Source organism: Cygnus atratus, chromosome 8 (genome assembly GCF_013377495.2).
Source record: "Cygnus atratus isolate AKBS03 ecotype Queensland, Australia chromosome 8, CAtr_DNAZoo_HiC_assembly, whole genome shotgun sequence".
Taxonomy (NCBI): Eukaryota; Metazoa; Chordata; class Aves; order Anseriformes; family Anatidae; genus Cygnus; species Cygnus atratus.
In genome coordinates this window covers 8583848-8602866 of record NC_066369.1, presented here as the reverse complement: position 1 = coordinate 8602866, position 19019 = coordinate 8583848, and the positions used below count along the sequence as shown (strand labels likewise).

General features: G+C 59.5%; 3 protein-coding genes across 4 annotated transcripts; 2 read left to right on the top strand and 1 right to left on the bottom strand.

The window, feature by feature from the left end:
* Positions 1-1347: 1347 nt before the first annotated feature.
* Positions 1348-2385, bottom strand: LOC118243370 (1-phosphatidylinositol phosphodiesterase-like). The gene has a single exon (XM_035537368.1). It carries the CDS (start codon positions 2383-2385, stop codon positions 1348-1350), a length of 1038 nt encoding a protein of 345 aa, XP_035393261.1.
* HTATIP2 (HIV-1 Tat interactive protein 2) lies at positions 2384-6299 on the top strand. Its single transcript, XM_050712341.1, is given in 7 exon segments — positions 2384-2456; positions 3404-3675; positions 3762-3869; positions 4084-4221; positions 5359-5420; positions 5937-6087; positions 6089-6299. Coding segments are annotated over 7 exon segments (879 nt in total). The 3' UTR covers positions 6164-6299.
* A 3676-nt stretch (positions 6300-9975) lies between these two features.
* On the top strand, positions 9976-18346 carry LOC118243369 (regulator of G-protein signaling 5). 2 transcript variants are annotated; one of them, XR_007708586.1, is made up of 6 exons: positions 10077-10295; positions 13755-13865; positions 14647-14708; positions 14818-14984; positions 15163-15854; positions 16130-18344. XR_007708586.1 is itself a non-coding variant. In XM_035537367.2 (5 exons), the coding sequence occupies exons 1-5, from the start codon at positions 10252-10254 to the stop codon at positions 15322-15324; spliced, it is 546 nt and encodes a 181-aa protein (XP_035393260.1). In that variant the 5' UTR covers positions 9976-10251; the 3' UTR covers positions 15325-18346. The 2 variants fall into 2 exon arrangements, 1 of the variants encoding a protein (XP_035393260.1); XM_035537367.2 differs by having other exon boundaries at positions 9976-10295; positions 15163-18346.
* The last annotated feature ends 673 nt before the right edge of the window (positions 18347-19019 follow it).

Here is a 19019-nt window from a genome sequence, read left to right as displayed (position 1 = left end):
TCCCTCACATCTGGCCCCATCCCCTCGCTCCTCGGCCACGGCAGCTCCCGAGCAGAGCCACCCAGGGGGAGCGGATGAACGCACTCAGCAGTGAGAGCCTCGTGTCCAGCCAGAGCCAGCCTCTGCGGAGCAAACAATGTCCTCTCCTCCTGCCAGGAAATCCTGAGGCACCCGTACAGACGCAGCGAGGCCAGCTCTATTTTTCCCTGACACAGAAGCATCCTTGAGCGTGTTCTTCACCTTTTGGCAGGCCGGGGCTGAGCTTTCCTCTTCTCACCAGTCCTGGGTGAGCACCCTGCCTAGTGCTTTCTGACCCCTCCTTGTTGAGCGCAGTCAGCGGTTTGGTGCTTTCTGCACCAAACAGATCTTGGTTCTCTTTCTGCTCCATGTAGCTTGGGTGTCCTGCAGCTCCCCAGTCACTATTTAAATCACTGGGTTGTTTTCTGCAGGTGGGTGGGGGTTTACTCCCCTTCACTCTGTCCGACCAGCTCTCCGTGTGTGCCGAATGCACCAGCCATGGAAAACTCCCTTCTGCACGGGGCACCTCCCTGTACCTGGCCCAGGTACACGGGAGGCGATGTCCGTGTCACCTGAGCCCTCCCCTGCAGGCACCCTCCTTCCTTGCTCCTTGGAAGGCTCTCCTCTTCTCTCCTCTCCTCTCCTCTCCTCGCTGCTGTCCCCGGGTGCCTGCAGGATGAGCAGAGCGACGGGGACATTTCTCCTGCCTTCTCTCCCTGCCATTGCAGGGTTGGTTGAAGTTGCCTCTCTCTAACAGTCCTGACTTTGGGGGCAAGCCCCTGCAAGAAAAACAAACAAACAAACAAAAAACCCACCTAAAATAATGAGGGGAAGGATGTTCCCAACATTTTGTTGTCACCTTTGCAATTAATTCCTCCTTCCCCATGTTGTGGCCTCCCACAGCTGTGGTCTAAGAGCAAGATGGCTGCAAACACCAATTTCACTGTGCTTTGGCAGTGGACAGAGGGCTACGGGCTCTTTTGCTGCTAAGCAGGAAAAGCAAAGGGGCTTTTCCATGCTATTTTGCACTTTTCTGCTGGGAAATGGCAAGGAAACGTAGGAAGTGATTTCCTAGCTTCTTTTTATTATTCATGGAAAGGGCAAGGGCTGTGCTGCAGGGCACATCCAGGTGGACTCACCGGTCCCAAGGGGAGGCAGGACAGGATCTTCCCCCTCCACCCCATCCCTGCTGCTCTGCTGGGGACTTCACGGAGCCAGACCTACACCAGGCTTCGCTCCCCCCACACCGAGACCGTACCTGGCTCCTGGTGGGACGCGATGCACAGGGGCAGCTGGCGGCTGCCTGGCTCCGACCCGGCCCCAGCGCTGTCACACAGCCGTCACATGAAGGCTTCGCGGTGCCGCACGGGAGCTACGGCCACTCTTCTTCCCCAAGGGCACCGATGTCGTTCGGCGGATGCGTGGGGCTGGCAGCGGCACGGGGGACACCGGCCCCAGCGGTGCTGCCCGCAGCGCCCGTCCCCTCCGCCGCCGGGGTGCCGCGGGGGTGCTGGGTGCCGCTGCGACGCGCCCGCTCGCCCACGGGGCGTTGCTCTCCACGATGAGCCGGAGGAGGCCTGCCCCGGGGAAGTCCATGATGACCACCCCCCAGCGCACCGCCTGCCCCGACCGGCGCCGCAGGTGCCGGTAGCAGCGGGGGTTGACGAAGCGGGCCACGTCCTCGGGGCAGGTGAAGAGCCCGTTGCCGGAGCAGAAGGTGAGGTGCATCTTGGTGGGGTCCCCGCTGGCCGCCGCCTCCAGGTGCCGCCGCGCTCGGGCCCATTTCCTCTCCAGGGAGAGCACGTTCCAGGCATCACTGATGCTCAGCTGCTCGTAGGGGATGCCCAGCACCGCCTGCTCCAGCGCCTCCAGCACCACGATCTTGCCCCGAACCTGGCCCAGCGTGGGCACCTCCTCGCGGCACCACAGGCGGCCCCGTCCCTCCTCCAGCAAGCAGCGCTGGAGCCGGGCGGCGAAGCCGGGCCGGGAGAAGAAGGGCAGCTCCTCCTTGATGCGCATGAGCACGGCCTCGCCGGGGTGGGCGCGGAGGAAGCGCAGGGTGCGGCGCAGGACGCCCCGCAGGCTGGCCCGCTGGAAGGTGCAGAGGTGGTAGACGCGGAGCTCGCCCCGCTCCAGCTTGCAGCGCACGTCCAAGAAGCGCACGCCGGCCGCCAGCTGGGCCTCCAGGCCCCAGCTCTGGCACCGCAGGCGCCGGCCGCCGAACAGGCTGAGGGAATCGTGCGTGCCAGGGATGGAGAGGCGAGAGAGGGGCAGGGCGTCAGGCAGCCCCGCCATCCAGTCGGGGCAGCAGGCTGCTGGCTGGGGCATGCAGTCGAATGCAGCGCTGTGCCGGCACCACGCATCCATGCCGCGGGGAGCACGGGTGCCCTGGCACCAGGCCAGCACCACCGAGACCTACCTGGAGGAGAAGCAGCACGGTGAGCCAGGGAGAGAGCACCGCATGGCCCCCACCACTGTCCAAACCCCATGCCACACAATTTCCCTCCTGCTCTCAAGCAAACCGCATCCACACACACCCAGAGCCACCCCCCACAAGCCCATACCCCACATCTACCCCTGCCTGCACCCACAGCTCCCTTCGCCCAGCTCCCCGGGCTCCTTGCCCAGCCTGGGGCTGCGGTGCCCTGTTTCCCCCCAGTCCCGGTGTATTTTGGCCTCCCCCTCCGCACCCACCTGGGTTTGCCGGTGGCACCAAGTGCAGCCTGCTGGGTGGGGCACACAGCCGGGGGTGCAGGCTGCGACTGGCAGGCTGAGCGGGATGCTGGCCATTAACCGGGCGACACTCATGACGCGCGTCATGTCCCGCACGTGGCACGTGCTCCGGGGATTCAGGCTCAGTCCTCGCTAAGGAGAGTGCTCAGCTGACGCGCCGGGCTGGAAAATTGCTGGGCTGATCCCGAAAGGAGCCATTCAGGCCTCCACACCTCCCTCCCCAGGAATCAGGACAAACGGGATCGGGCACCCTGGGGCTCCTTGGAGCTGTCTGTGCCCGGAAAGGCACTGCCGGTCAGGGCTGCCGTCACTGCTGAGGTGTGAGCCCCATGGCCAGTCCTGAGCCAGCCCCCCAGGGGGTGACTCACCTCCTGCCCCGGGGACACAGCTGTCCCTTGCCACCCCCTTGCCACTCTGAGCTTGGCAGAGCACCCTGCTTGGCAGTGCGCACCAAACCCCATGGTTTTTTGAGGGGCTCGAAGCCTGGCAGGTCACTGACCCCTCCGAACATCCTTCCCATGACTGCTCTGCTTGGCCACATCTCACAGTGGGGGGCACGGAGACCCGAGTGGGGCCAGCCTCCGGGACACTTTCTGCCGAGCGTGACACGAACGTGACAAAGCCAGCACTTTGCAGGCCGGGATCCTGGCAGCACACCAGCTGTGGCAGCGGGGAGGAGCACTGAGGACAGCCGGGCGGGGGAAAGCACCGGCAGCACGGCCCGGCCTGCAGCGCGGCGCGGCCCTCTGTCATGGCCGCGGCGGGCGGCAGCAGGGCCAGATCCTGCTTCGTGCTGGGGGCCTCAGGGGCGACGGGGCGGGCGCTGCTGAGGGAGCTGCAGGCACGGCAGCTCTTCGCCAGGGTGACGGTGATCGGGCGGCGCCGCCTGAGCCTGGCCGAGGAGAGCGGCACGGCCGTGTTGCGGTGGGGACGGGGGTGGCAGGGCTGGAGGGTGGTGGGGGGGTGCTGGAGGTGCCAGCTCCCCCCTGAGCCCAGTGTCGTCCCCACAGGAGCAGGTGGTGGTGGACTTTGAGCGGCTGAGCGAGCACGCCACCGCCTTCCGGGGCCACGACGTGGGCTTCTGCTGCCTGGGCACCACCCGGAGCAAGGCGAGCGCTGTGAGTGGGGCACCCGTCCCTCTGGCAGCCCCAGGGGGGTCACTGAGCACCCCCCTGCTTGGTCATGGGGCACACACTGCGGGCACTGCTGTTCCTGGATGGCCATGGGGTGCTGCTCGATGGGGTGGTCTCACTGGGCAGCCCTGCCCCAGGGGGTGGGGGAGCGGTGGGGAGCCCCCATCTGCACTGATCCTGCTCTCCTGCTCTGCTGTAGGATGGCTTTGTCCGCGTGGACCGGGACTACGTGGTGCAGGCAGCAGAGCTGGCACGGGCAGGGGGCTGCAAACACTTCGTCCTGCAGTCCTCGCAGGGCGCCAACGAGCACAGCCGCTTCCTCTACCTGCAGGTGAAGGTGAGGAGGGAAGGCGGGGTGGGCTCCTGAAGCCCAGGGGGTCAGGAAATGCCAGGACACTTGGGAACGAAGCCGGGGCTGAGGTCAGAGGAGATCCAAATGGCCCCAGGGTCCTGATGCTGGGAATAGAGAGCTCAGGGGACAGGCGTGGCAGGACAGCAGTGTCACCTGCAGTGTCCTAACCAGCAAATGCCCTGCACACAGCATCCTGAGAACCTCTGAGAGCCACCAGAAAGGTCTGGGCAATACAGGCCCCCTGGAGCCCCCCCTCCCACCTCTGCTCCAAGCAGTGGTGGCTACACAGCCATCAGGAGGCTCAGGGTGGGTGCCACTGAGATATGAACTACCCAGGGACAGCAGCCCTGGGGACTACCTGGGCCGCACCGAATCCATCACAAAAGTCTTCTTCCCCGTACGTCCCCAACACCTGCAGGACTCGCTCCTGCCTGGCAGTGTCCCCTTGCTGGCCATGCCCAGGCTGGGCAGCGTCCAGACACTGTGTCCCCACGTCCCTCGCCCCGCCAGCCATGCACGCGCTGCAGCCCCCCTTGTAGTTTACATCCTGGCTGCAAGGGTGCGCTGCTGACTGATGCTCAGCTGTCCGTCACGGACCCAGCTCCACACAATTCCTTCTCCTGGAGAGCTGCTCTCTGTCCAGGCAGCGCCTGGCCTTGCTTTTATCGTTACTGACGTTTTTGGGGTCCCTGCTGACCCACCCTGTGGTGGTCCCTCCGAACAGCCGCCCTGCCTTCCAGTTTAGCAGTTGGCTTCTTGGCAAAATATTTTACATTTTGGGCAGGATCAGCTGTGGCTCTTCCTTCCCTGCCCTCTGAGAAGCTCCTCTCCTCGAGGATGTTTGCAGCCCTGGGTTTGTCACGCTGGGAGAGGAGAGACCTTTGCCCACAGCCACACCTAGCCGGTCTCCTGCCTCTTTGGGCACCCTGTGCCCTTTCTCCTGTAACCCTCCTCTCCTGATTTATCAGGAGGATTACACACCTTACAAGCACACACCAATCATCTGTCAGGTGATACTCACAGGGGACTGAGGTGCTGCAAGGCTGAGCACCGAGGTATTCACGGGGTGGTAGAGGTGGTGCTTGTGGTCACCCTCGGTTCATTTTGTCCCTCCTGCGACAGGGAGAAGTGGAGAAGCTGGTCCAGGCTGTTGGCTTTGATCACTGCACCATTCTCCGGCCAGCGTGAGTATGATGGGAGCAGCCCTCCGGCCTCTGCCAGGGGGAGGCACAGGGCTCTGGTGCAGGGGGCTGGGAGATGGGACCATGGGCAGGATACAGAAGGAGAGGGCTGGGGAAGGAAGCGGGGAAAGCCCCTGGTGCAAGCACAGCTCCTGCCTGCACCCCTTCCCCACCACAGCAGGGAGCGAGCACGGCCATTCCCCACAGCCCTTCCCAAAGCTCACTTCATACCCCGTGACAGTAGAGGCTTGAGTTGAAAGCAGAGGTTGGGGGACACCAGGAAAAGCTTAACCTCACTTGGAGGTCAGCTTACGTTGTGGGGTTGCTTTCCCCCATACTCTACCTGGGAGAACCAGCATCCTGGCTTTGGCAGCACCATAGGGAAAGAAGTTTGGTGTCCCAGCCCAGTCACATTTCAGGCCCCGTGCAGGTTTTTAAGCTGGGCTGGGTCCTCCAGCACAGTGGGGGACGTTGGTCTCTGGCTTTGCAGCCTGACCCCCGCGTCTCCTCACCCCGCAGGGTGCTGCTGTGCGCGCGCCAGGAGTTCTGCCCCATGGAGTGGATCGCCCAGCACGTTCTGGGAGTTGTGGCCTGGCTCTTCCCCACCGCTTACTCGGTGCCCGTGGAAACAGTGGTGAGGGCAATGGTGGCCAGCGTGCTGCAGCCGGGCAGGGGGGAAGGTGGAGGTGCTGGAGAACAAGGCCATCCATCAGCTGGGAAAGGCAGAGCCACAGCTGGGCACATAGGGCAAAACGGGTGGGCAAGAAGTGCTTGGCTCACCTTCCAGGTTCTCTTCTGGGCCAAGAATGAGTGCGTGGGAGAGCAGTGGGGCATTTGCTTGGGTGTCGGGGAGCCAGAGGTGTGCTCCTTCATGAGGCAGCCCATTCTGCCAAACGCTGGTGGGTGAGGAGAAACGGTGCTCTGCTTCCTGAACCTGGGACGCAAAGCTGGGTAAGAGTTGTATAACTCAAACACTTCTCTGAACTGAGGCCTCGAATAAAATCCTGTGACTGGTCTGTCTGTGCCAGCCCCGTGTTGAAATTGCACCTGCGCGTTGCCAGCCCCCCTGGGTCGGCTCACAGAGTGCACCTTGTGGTGACACCTCCCGGAACGCAGGTGGGCAGGAGCACAGAGGAGGGAGGGAGGAGTGCAGGGTGTCCTCATGCTCTGCCGTCAGGGTGAAGGAGCCGGGGCCATCGGGGCTGCCCAGGGACCCCGCTGCCTCGCAGGGGGCTGCGCTGTGCCCCAGCTCCTGCCACTGCAGCTGTTCTCAGGCCTCCCTCGGGGTCAAGAACCGCAGTGGCTCCGCAGCTGGGATGGGGCCTTACGTGACTCCTGCGTTCCCTGCTGGCCACAGTCCCAGCGCCCCGGGCAGTGCAGCTTTCCAGGGTTTTCTCCTCTTCGACCTCCCCGTGGCTCATGTGTCAGTGACTTGGATGGGGAGAGTGGAAGGGAGCTGAGGTCCCTCGTCTCCATCCTCCCGCACAAGTATTTGGATCGGCGGGCTGGTACCTCGGGGACGTGGCAGGAGGAAGGGGCAGGATGCTGGGGGCTGCACCAGAGCAACGCCTGGCTTAGCTCGTGTTTTAACAAAGGCAAGGCCACTGAGCATTTGTCCTGGTCAGACCACCCTTGTGAGTGCAAAAGGGATACCTGGAGAGTAATACTTAATTTAAAAAGGGAAATGTGAGGTGGGCTGGCCAGGAATAGCACACAAACATCTGAGAGGTGCTGAGGGTTATGCAGCAGGAAGGCTGTTTAAACATGCAGGATTGGGTTGCATTGACGGAACTACGTGCCAGTGCTCAGAGGTTTTAAGAAAAGATGTGCTTAAACAGGCAAGTATAAATGAACACTTGAGGTGACAAGACCTTCAAAGAAGTGAAGACTGCAAACAGATGAGAGTAAAAATAAAGAATACAAACTCTGGAAAGTTACAAGTAAAAGACAGGCCCCAGGAGGTTTGAGAAAGACATCCTGAAGGTATAAAAATTAATCATGACTGTGTGAGAAGCAAAAATCTCTCCAGAGAGCCCGGGGGGACAGGACACAATCAGGGTATATGAAGGAGCCATCACAGGAGAGCTTAATCAGTTACTTGTATTAGCCTTGGTAGCGAACAGGCTCACACTACCATCATTCCTTTGGGGAACGTGTTTGCATGACTGTCTTAAAGCACTGGGGGAAAAATGATTTTTAACTACATTTTTAGAGCACATAGCTAAAAAAAGAAAAATGCTAGTGCCAGAAGGAGCACTCAGATGAACTGGAAAACACTGAATTGGGTGAGAACGACAGTGATCCTTCCATTAAAAAGTCAATGTAGTTAAATGTGATGCTAATTTTCAAAAAGTTCCAGTGGGAACCAGGAAGCTACAAAGCAGTAAGATGGTGTTCTATAAAAGGCAAGTTGTTAGAAAGGATAATAAAGTCTTGAAATAACAGAAACCAGGATAAATATGGTGCATTGGGAGATTCCGCATGTCTTTTGAGGGGGCAGTTAGGAAGCACAAACCTTTGCTGCTTTTTGAGGAAATGGGCCGCTGTGTACATAAGACAGTCTGGTCCTCAGGGTGCACTTGGGTTTCCACAAAGCTCTCCCAAAAGGGCTCTTAAAGAAATTAAGCTGTCGTGGGAAGAAAAGGAAGGCCTGTGCATTTCTGATTGGAAATATTTTCTTAGCACTATAAAGCCTTGAAACGGACAAAACAAACATTTATTCCTAGACAAAGGTCTGCAGAAAACGCCAGTGCTATTTCTGTGCAACCCTCATTTTTGCTCAGCGGATGGGCACTGTGCAGCATCTCCCCAGCCCCTCCTGGCCCACCCGGGACTGAAGGAGCAGAGATGGGCACCCCTCGGTGCTCAGACCCCCTGAAACAGCCAGGGCAGAACCCCCGCACCCCTGCGAGCAGGAGGAGGTTGGCACGGTGGGAGCCATGCTCCAGGCTGCAGCTGGAAGGAGAGCATGCAAGGTTGCTCGGTGTCTGCTGGACGACGTCCACGCGGACCGCCTGATCCCACAGATCCCAGCTCCCCTGGGATTTCTGACGCTGGCTTTATTGCTGGAGGTTAATGAGGAAAAAACAACCCCCGTCCCCATGGCTCCGCAGCCGGGCGCAAGGCTTCCCGTGTGGCTCTCATGGCCCCGATGCCCTCCCGGCCGGGGAGCTGTGAGAACCGCCTTGCCCCCACCAGCCACGCTTCCCCCAGACCCAGCCGGGTGGCAATGTCACCTGCAGGCGAGTGGCACAGCGCAGCACACCCCTCAGGGCTCAAATCCCACAGCACAGCTGCTGGCAAAGGGGCCCCGGGCTGTCCCCAGACAGATGACCCTGCCATCATCAGATGAGACAGGCCCCAAATCCGCCCCAGGGACAGGCAGGCACAGCTCTGACACTGCTCAGGGAAGGAAAACGTGTCCCAGGATGAGCCTAAATGCAGCCCTGGGGCGTGGGGCAGCTCAGGGCCATCCAAGGTGCTGGTGCCCTGGGGTCCAGAGCAGTGGGTGGGCAGCAAGGGCTGCTCAGGGCACCCAGCAAAGCACAGGGATGCATGCTCCCACCGCCACTCATGAACACAGGGCAGGTGGCAGATCTGGAAGCTGGGAGGGAAATGTCTGGAGCAGCCAACGCTCACCCTCACCACTTCAAAAGCTGTTAAAGCACGAGTTGTTGCCCCATTTCGTCTGGGGGCTGTAGGAAGCCGGTTAGTGGCTCAGCCACAAACACCTTGCTAGCTGGGGGTTGAAATTACCCAGAGCTGGTTATTGCTGGTGGTCAGTGGATGTGCACTGCCCTGCAGGCAGGTCCCTGCTCTCAGCACAATCACTCCTGGCCAAGGCATCTACAGCAAATATTAGGGCAGCCTTAGAGCCAGGGACTTTGGTGCCAGGGCCTTTGGAGCCAGGATTTGCCCTTCGTCTGGCAGCCTTGCCCTCCGGGGCTGCCCCTACACCGTGCTGGCTGAGGCCAGGAGGAACTCGTGCCATGGATGCCCTGGCCACAGGCAGGCATTGGCTCCGTGGTTTCCAGTTTTAGGGGAGGAACCAAAGGGAACTTACCTGACCCGAGACAAAAGCTGTCATGCTGCACAGGACGAGCTCAGGTCCCTGCTCAGGCACCACTCTCCTCTCCACAGGCAGCTGGGGGCTCGGGTGCTTTACTGGTATGGAAGGAGATGAGAAAACCAACTGAGTTACCAAAATAACAAAATTCTGGGCAGGAATCTGCTTTGGCCTTATCAAAGCATCGCTATCAGATAAAGCTGAAACATTTGTTATTGTTAAAAGATTTTTTTTTTTTTTAAGTTTACACGGAAACGAATTGGTTTTAGAGCAAACCTGTTACCCACCAACCAATACTCACACTGCTGAAAACATGGAGGTTTTGACATTAACCACAACCTTTAAATCAAAAGCAAAATCTTCTCCTAAGCACGTTGATTTTCATGAAAATATTTTTCACGGAAAAAAAATAAAGCTCACTTCAACACAACATTTCTAGCCCCCCTTCCAACCCCTGACTGGGAGCCTGACGTACCACCAAGAGGAAACCTTGTGGCTTTCTTGGAGCTCCCCAAAGCGCAGCTCGGCCCTCGCGCTGCTGTCACCCGGCCTCACCCCGGGCACACGTATTTCCCCCCGTGAGCCGCGAGAGGAGAAAACAAGAGCCCGAGGCGGCCGGGGCCAGCTGCGGCGGGACGGCGCTGGGGGGGCTGGCGGGGGTCCAGCTGCCGGCGCTATAAAGCCGGCGCAGGGGGAGCCGGGCCACAGACCGAGCCGCAGCCGTTGCTCACCCTTTTCTTGCAGCCGAGGAAGCCACAGCGTGCCAAGATGTGCAAAGGGCTGGCCGCGCTGCCCCACACATGCCTGGAGAGGTGAGAGCTGTCAGCCCCGCGGTGCCGGGCCACTGGCAGCAAGGGACGGGTGTCGCTTACCGAGAGGGATGGGATGGGACGGGATGGGGCTGCTCGCTGCTTGGGGGGATGCTGAGGGTGGCTTGGAGCTGGTGGGATGAGCCGTGATGCCGTCATCCCGAACTCTCCTGTCTGGTTTGGAAACCTCCCCCATCCGCGCTATATCGCTCTGCCGTGGGTCTCGGGTTTGCAACCTGCAATGGGGGAAAGGCAGGAAAGCAGCTGTCTCTCTGCAGCAAGCACAGCCCTAGCTCTGAAGTGCCTCAAAATCCTTTTTCGCTGCCTGCGTTGCCCTCAGCATCCACATCTGTGGCTCTGGTGCAGGAGGAAAGGCTCCTCAGGGGGCTGGGGCTCCGGGAAGCCAGGGGCTCTCCGTGGGCACTGCTGGAAGCAACGCGGGGGCTGCTGCGGGAGGCTGGGGCATCCCCGAGGCAGCGGGGGCTCTGCCAGAGGAGGAAGGTTGGTGAAACTTTTGAACACGGGGATTTCTTGGCACTGCAGAGATGCTTAGTGCTGGCTTTGAGATGGGAACCAGGTCACACGAGACCCCCTCCTCATGGACACAGGAGTCTGATGCTGCCCCTCAGCAGGCTGACAGCCATCAAGGCACGAGGGGTAACGTGGGACCCTACTGCTCCCTTGGGTCCAAGCCAAATTGACCGGGGGTGGAGCAGGTACCACAGGGCTGTGGGCACGGGCAGAGCAGGACCACCTCCCCCTGCCCTCACGGAGACCTCTCAGGCCTTACACCTGCCCTGGTCAGGATACGGCTCACCCCCCACGGGCCCAGCCTCACCAGAGAGCAGGCCCCACGTGCCCCCACGCGCTGGCTCCTACCTTCCCCACACCATCATCCTCCATAAGGCGGCCTCTCCTCCCGCAGCCTCCTGGGGTCTGCAGAGCCCTAGGGCAGGTCTCACCGAGGGTCTGTCAGGCCCTCCAGCCCCCCCAGGGCACGTGCTCTGCGGAAGGGGCCGCCGGGAGCCTCCTCCTGCCGCCAGCTGCCTCCTCGCCAGCATTCCATATTTGTCCATGCGTCCACCGCGCCGGCTGCTGCTGACATGCTCCTGCAGGCATCAGCCATGCAGCTCGGCAGCTCCCCGAGTCTCCCCAGGGCCTTCCCCCCCTCCCAAGGGACGGTATATCCCAGGAAAGCTTTCATGGGGATGTTACACGCCAGCATCTCCCTCCCCGCTCCCATGAAGTCTCCTGGGTGGCCACCGTGGGGCAGGGGACCTGCACTCACTCCCAGCCTCTCCCGCAACGTTGGAATTTGAAGCAGATCCCATACAAAGGAAGGTTTCCCCATGAAACAGCTCCGGAGGCTTTTCTGCCTGGATTCAAACTAAGAGCTGCAGTTCTTCAGCTATAATTTCTTTGAGCTTCTTTGTTTTGTTTTCTAAGTTCGAGCCTCTCCTGGCTAGCATCTCGCTCCTGATATGTTTGACAGAGCCCATATTTTCTCTTAATGTCTTTTGGAAGCTGTTTCTCAGACTTTTTCTTGGCTTGCTCCCATTTGTTTTCACACTTAACCTTGCATGGTTTATGGCCGTCTTGATTCATCTCACGTGGACGCGGCTCGGGGATTTTGGGAGAATTTCTGTTTGTTTATAGCTGCCTTTTTTACCCTGCTGTTTAGCCTTCCTAAAAACTTACAAGACATCTGCTTGAGGACTCCAGGATGGTGCCTTTAAATAGTCCTGCCCTCCTGCTTGCCTGTGAGCGCTCAGCCCTTTTGGCTGTCCTTTCTTGCCTCCCTTTGACAGGCTTCCTTGTTTCTGGACTTTCCCCACTGAGCCCAGGATGTACTCAGGGTGGGGAGATTCCTGCTCCTGTCCCCACATCAGCAGGGACTTGCGGGGAAGCAGACACTGGTGGTTCTTCAACAGCCCAGGCATGAAGTAGGGCCAGGGCTGCCCAGGGACAGGACACAGCTCTGAGGTCCACCAGGCCAGGCTGGAGACAAGCCCCCCCAGGACACAACCTGGGGAAGGATTGCCTCCGGGGCTGAGCTTAAATGGAGCCCCCGGGTTGGGGCTCAGCTGGGGCTGCTCAGGGCCAGCCAGGCTCGTTAGCACCCTGAGAGCCCAACAGATGTTGGCCATAAGTCGCTGTCACAGGGCAGGAATTTGATGGCAAGATTTTGAACAAGTTCTAAGTGTCCTCCGGGGAAGCACCTGTGGCTGTGCAAAGCCACCCTTGAGTACATCCGTACCTTGAGCACAGGTCGGTCCGCAGAGGGACAGTGGTGTCACCGTGTCCTGCCCCGCAGGGACAGACTGCTGGTCCTGTTCCCCCCTTCGTGACATAGCAGTGCCCGCTGGTTAGCCAGAGGCCACATCCCATTTATTTATTAGAGGGACCGTGATGAGCTGTGCATGGCAGCATCACTGCACCGGGGACAGTGCGGGGAGCGTGGGGACCTCATCACCCTTCACCCAAGGTCCTGCTCCTTCCAGGCAAGATCCAAGCTTTCTTGGAAGCATGAGGAAGAGAAACTGTCCCTGCAGCCGCTGACATTTTCTGAGAAAACAGTTGGGTTCCTGGGCTCCACACGAGGGTGGCTGTCGGAGGCAGGTGCCTGCAGTGGAGGCAGGAGCGGAGCCCATGCCAGGTCCCCAGCGTTCACCCACGGAGCCTGGCGGGCAAAACAGTGAGAGAGTTGTGCAGACAGGGAAAAATAAATGAATAAGAGGAATGGCAGTGAAATAGCAGACATAGCAAGGGAACAATCTTACACAGAAGGCATGTGAAAATAAACAGCCGAGAGAAGCGCAGCGAGCCCTGAGCTGGGGAGCTGCAGCGTGGCCTCCATCACCGCGCCGTGCTGCGGCTCCAGAGCAGCACCTGGGGGTTCCGGGTCTGCAGGACCCTCCCTGCTGCAGGCACAAGAGAAAAAAAATGTTATAGTCCTTACAAAAATGCCTAGAAAGGAGGGAGCCCCCAGGCGTGAGTGCCTGGGAGGGTCGGGGCCGGCAGGGACGAGGCAGGGAGCGCTGCCCCGCATTTTGGTGGGCGCAGAGGTTGGTGTTGCAGGGCTGGCGGGTGGGTTCAGCACCGGAGGGGCACCGGGCAGGCTGCTCTCTCGTTTCGTCTGGGCTCAGCGCTGCAGAAACTGCACAGACACCCCCCTGAATCATCTGCACAGCAGCCAGCTCGGGTGATGCGATTATCCCGGCCGCAGATGGGGACAAAGTACTGAGATCAAGCTCAAGAGCTGCCGCTAATTCTGAGTGCCTGGCTCAAAACGCCTCAGACAGGCTCCTTTACAGCATTAGGGCCCATTTGTCGGCGTGTAATTAATTACACGGCTTTGTGCCTGGCGCGGCGCCTCACGGTATGGTCATGCTGTGCTGCCCCAGCGTCTGTGTGCCCCCTGCCCATCCCCACACCTGACCTGCCTCTGCTCACCCCCCGCAGGGCCAAGGAGATCAAGACCAAGCTGGGCACACTCCTCCAGAAGCCTGACTCGGCCATCGACTTCATCATCCCCTACCCGGAGAAGCCGGAGAAGCCGGCCAAAGCCCAGAAGTGAGTGGGGGCTTGGCGGCATGCGGCGGGCTCCTCGCGGTGCACGCACTGGCTGCGGGCTCGGTGCCACACAGCCCGAGACGTGCTGGGCTGCGTGGAAACCAGCTTTCTGATGGAAACTCAATTTGTGTTTGATGAGATTTCATGTTCATCTGATAGAGGTTTTGCTGGAGGCGTGAGGCACTTGGATTTCTCTGAGTCATCCGCCACGGCACAGAAGTGCTAGTGAGGCGGGGCGGGTGGCTCTGGGGCCGCAGCGTGTTCCCAAGCCGGGACACGGCCCCAGGGCATGCTGAAGCTGTTCCCACCTCGCTGCTTTCACCCCGAGCCCCTGCTCTCCAGCATCCCACAGCTATAACACAGCAAAGCAGAGGAGTAGCTGGAGAGGCTGATGGTTTGTTCTGCAGGGTTAGCAGTTTGAGGGATGAAGAAGTGTGTCAGGAGGCACAACAAGCCTTCAGAAAATGTTAGCTTAAATCTAAAAGCAGAATGGTGTCCTGGATGTAGGCAATAGCCTCACCCATGTACCCCCAGCCCAGCCTCACCACGAGCCTGGGCATCTGAGCTGCTGCCCCAGCAGCTCTTACACCATCCCTCTGCCCCGACTCGCTGTCACCCCACCTTGTTGTCCCTAAACGGAGCATCAAAGCTCCCGGTGACCCACCACCCCAGTTCTGCAGCCTCCAAAGCCCTTCCCTCCATCCCTCCCTGCTTCTAAGGGAACGCCTGCCCGCTGCATGGCGAGCAGCCCCTCTACCCGGGCTTTCTTTACCCCCTTCAGGCCATCCCCGGAGGAGGCTCTGCAGTGGCGTGACTCCCTGGAGAAGCTCCTGCAAAACCCCTGTAAGTCCCCCCCTTCCTATGGCCACATCCCCTCACGCCCGGGGTCCCCTCAGGGCTCAGTGGGGACTTGGGGCCCCCCTGGCGCTCAGCGGTGCCCGGCCCCCCGCAGACGGGCTCGCCAGCTTCCGCAGCTTCCTGCGCTCCGAGTTCAGCGAGGAGAACGCTGAGTTCTGGGTGGCCTGCGAGGACTACAAGAAGACCAAGTCCCCCGTGAAGATGGCGGAGAAGGCTAAGAGGATCTATGAGGAGTTCATCCAGACCGAGGCGCCCAAAGAGGTCAGTGACCATGGGGCAGGGGATGGTGCTGGTGGGGATGAGGGGTTTTTGGGATGATGCTGTCCCAGAAGAGAGGGATGGCTGCAGGGCATGCTGTGCCACAGCCAAGGGCTTGGAGATGCCACGGCCCACCCCTCACACAGGTGGAGCCCCCATCCCTGTCACGCTCCCATCACAGGTGAACATCGACCACTTCACCAAGGCCATGACCATGAAGAACCTGGTGGAGCCATCGCCAAGCAGCTTCGACATGGCCCAGAAGAGGATCTTTGCCCTGATGGAGAAAGACTCCCTGCCCAGATTTGTGCGGTCGGAGTTTTATCAGGAGTTAATCAAGTAGCAATGCAGCCTGGCTGTGCGAGGCACTCCCTGCGGGCGGCCCTACTGCTTCTGTCTCAGCACCTACTCCTCCCGTAGCCGCTTTGCTTTCCTGACGCCACCCTGCAGGAGCACCCAGGAGTGTTGCTAAACACCTGCCCCAGTGCTTTGGACGCTTGGAAGGCCCGACATCTCCTCCCACAGTCTCCTTCCTCCCCTGCAGAAGAGCAGCTAGCAGGAGCACCCGGGGATGCTCAGCAGCCACGCGGCCGTAGGGCAGAGGTGGCTGTGTGCCGGGACGGCTGCGAGGCAGCCCATCTGCTCCCCGCTGGAGGCAGTACAGAGGATGAAGCACGATCGACTCGTTCAAAACACCGGGACTCTTTAGCAACGCAGCCCTCCTGCCCGCTTGTGTTACGTACCGAGCTCATAGTCCCCACCTGTGCTCCTGGTGCCCGGAGCCACACCACCACAGTGGCCGGCGCCGTGCTTGGGTTGCACCTTCAGGGATGCTGCTGCAGCCGCTTCTCGCTCCGGTTGCTTTTCTCTGCAGTAGGCACGCCAAAGCCATCCTTCTGCACAAACGCAAACCAGGGTCGCCGGTTAGAGGGGAGAAAGTCATGCTGGGGGAGAAGAAAGCTGCTGAGCGTAACTGGTCAGAGCCAACTCCAGGGGAGAAAAGAAAAAAATCAAACAGCAAAGCCAAAGCCAAAAATGTTGTTGGAAATACAAAAAATAAAACCCTGTCTTCTTGAACAGACGGCAAACTCTGCTGAGTTTGTGTAGCCTGCTTCTCTCTTCTGTCTCCCCCTCTCTGCCCAGGGCAGGTGATCCATAAGGCAGTCTCATGAAAAGGCCGCATCTTTTCAAGCAATCCAAATGCAGCCCACTGTGTGCTACAAGAACAAATGCTGTCTGATGATGGGGCAAAGGCAACTGCAAAAGGCCGCCGGGGCCTCACTCACCCCCAGATAGGCAAGTTCTCTGACCAAATGTGCTGAGCCCTATTCCTGGGGCCTGGAGGCCTCATCCCCACAATGGTTTCTTGCTGCAGCATCTGAGTGTGAGGAGCACGCAGCCGGGGATTGGCCACGTCCATTCAAAGCGAGCGGTCATGCTTCTTGCTAGCGGCTTGGACCAGACCCAGACCACTAAACTTCATCACGAGGCTCCACGCAGCCTCTTCAACACTTTCAGAATCGGATCAAAGCCCCACCAGCCCCAAATATTTGCACGCTGTCACTGCAGTGAGGAATGAAAACACCGCTGGACGGGGGCTGCATTTCCCAGGCAGGGAAGGGGAGGCAAGGGAAAGATGAAGGTGACCACAAGCGTGCCCATGGCGGTGGCTTCTTTCTGCTGTCAAGTGAATGGCCAGGGAAGTCGGAGCGGAGCGGCAGGGCGTGAGGCTGGTGGGCACCTGCTGGGGGCAGCTTCAGCTTCAGCTGCCCCCCGGAGGTGTGGGATCACCCCAGAAGGGTGTGTGGAGAGCAGGAGCAGGGCAGGAGGGCTCGGGCAGCCCTGGTCATGCAGGGCATCCCCACCACCACCCAAACGTCTCCACGACGTGGTGCCGTGACAAGCGGGTTCAGCACACTTACTCTGCCTGCTCATGGTGCTACTCACAGAAGCACGAAATCAACCAGGCTTCCTTGCAGAAAGACCCAGACCTTTCATTTTCATTGGTGCTTTGGCAGCTATTTCCAGATACCCTCACACGTTTCGCAGTCGAACACCAACACTATTGAGATTTGGATTCTGCTGGATGAAAACCTGGGATGTCACCGGCTGCAGCAGCTCCACGCGGGGCAGGGAGGTGGCACCAGGTACGTATGTGCCGAAAAGAAAGCTGGAGGCCAGAGAGGTGAAACTGCTCCGCTGGGAATCCCACCCCAGCTCGACTTCTGCTGAAAATATCGGAAACCTGCTTTAGGTGTGATTTAACAGGTGCAGGAAGTGACTGGGTGGCCACGAAATGTGACCCCCAAAGTGTTTTGGAGGTCTTGTGAAGTTGTGTTTGTGTAGAAGGGTCGTTTGGCTAATTACTGGGCACGCTCGCTCGGAAATATAGCAATGCCTGTACCGCACAGCCAAGCTTTCTGCAGGCCCAGAAGTGTTTAGGTGGGCTAATATCAACCATCATATCTCTGGTAGCAAATACTTCATGTATTTTGTCACTCTTGCTCTTATCAAGTTTGGCATATATACGAGCACTATGCACATGACATGATACATCTATACCGTTGCAGCCATACATAAGTATACACACACACATATATACGTACTCTTAATGTTGGCAGCCAGATCCCCAGTGAGTCAGTGAGTCCAGATGCAGAGTTTTTGCATACGGTGCTTGGGATCTAAGGGATGAGTGTGAGAGGATTTAGCACGGTCCCCGACACCACCAAAGGAAACCTTGGCCCTCCACCCTGGTGATGCTGACAGAGGCACGTCTTCCCAAACACCCTCAGAAGTCACCCTGTGCTCTCAGACCATCAGCAGCCCTGGCACTGGCACACCCCGCTGCCCCAGCACACCTTGTGCTCTCTGAGGCACGTGGGGTGCCCGGGGACCCCCTCTGCTGTGGGGCAAGACAACCCCACACTGCAGCCCGGGGCACTCGGGTTAATGCCAGGGCATTGCTTGCTGCGTGCGCCCTGGCTAATTTGGCGACCGGGCCCTCGCACCTCACCTGCCACAGGGTGAATCGCCCAGCTCTGCCCCGGCATGGGATGGCTGCAGCTGCCCACGGGGGGCTGGGGGTGTCCCAGGGCTCGTCCCAGCCCCTGGTCACGGGCCTGGGCTCCCTGGCTGGAGTGTGCCGAGTGCCCAGCCAAGGATGGGCCTGAGGTTGGGACAGATAGGCTCCTTACACATCCAAGCAGCTGTCTCCCAGTTTGATGGTCTCTGCGTGATTCCCACTAGACAGGTCTCCTGAGTGGTGATGCGGGATGCTGGTGGGCACTGAGGAACTGGTTGTGTTAACCCACATTCTTGTACCACTCAGTAATCCACATATAAACATATATTTCTGCTACCGTCTCAATGGACTATTTTTTCTCTTTGCACTGAAGGGGCAGCACATCCTTACTTTCCACAGAGCACTCCCAAAAGTTGTTCCCAAAAGCCCTGGCAAACAGCAAAGGCCTCTGAGAGCTTCGGCTGCAGCAGATGTGGCAGTTTCCCAAGAAACTGGAAAAAGGAATAAAAATATCACCCCGGGAGACTGGCCTGGAGGAAACCCCCCGGTGCCTGCACGGCCCGGGCAGCCTGCTCACCCTCAGCCACGTCGCTGTCAGGCAGCAGCTCTGCACTTGTAGGATTTGTGCCCACGGCTAGGTCAAGCCCTGAGCTGAAATGTGTTCTCCTCTGGAGCTGTGAAAGGGAAAACATTTGTCTGAGGGGCAGCTGTGCCTGCTGCAGGCAGTGAGTGCACCTGGGGAAAGGGAGAAGCTCTCCCCAGCTGCAGTCATGCAGGACACTGGGGGTTTGCAGCAAGGCGGTGCTCCTTTGGGTTCCCCCTTCCACAGCTGTCTTTGGGGTGGCCCCGTGCCCACCCCAGCCCCTTGGTGAGGACGGTTGCTCCCTGTCAGGCACAGCATGGATGCCAGGAAGCCCAGGACCCTCCACAGCCCCAGGCTTGCAGGGCTGAGGGATGGGTTCCTCTGCAGAAGAGCACAGCTGAAGGGTATAATGGCTATTTCACCATCCTATGAT

Coding starts and splice junctions, on each gene's coding strand:
- LOC118243369 (XM_035537367.2), top strand. CDS start 10,252: ATGTGCAAAGGGCTGGCCGCGCTGCCCCACACATGCCTGGAGAG. Junction 10,296..13,754: donor CCCCACACATGCCTGGAGAG/GTGAGAGCTGTC, acceptor CACCCCCCGCAG/GGCCAAGGAGATCAAGACCA. Junction 14,985..15,162: donor AGACCGAGGCGCCCAAAGAG/GTCAGTGACCAT, acceptor CTCCCATCACAG/GTGAACATCGACCACTTCAC.
- LOC118243370 (XM_035537368.1), bottom strand. CDS start 2,385: ATGGATGCGTGGTGCCGGCACAGCGCTGCATTCGACTGCATGCCCCAG.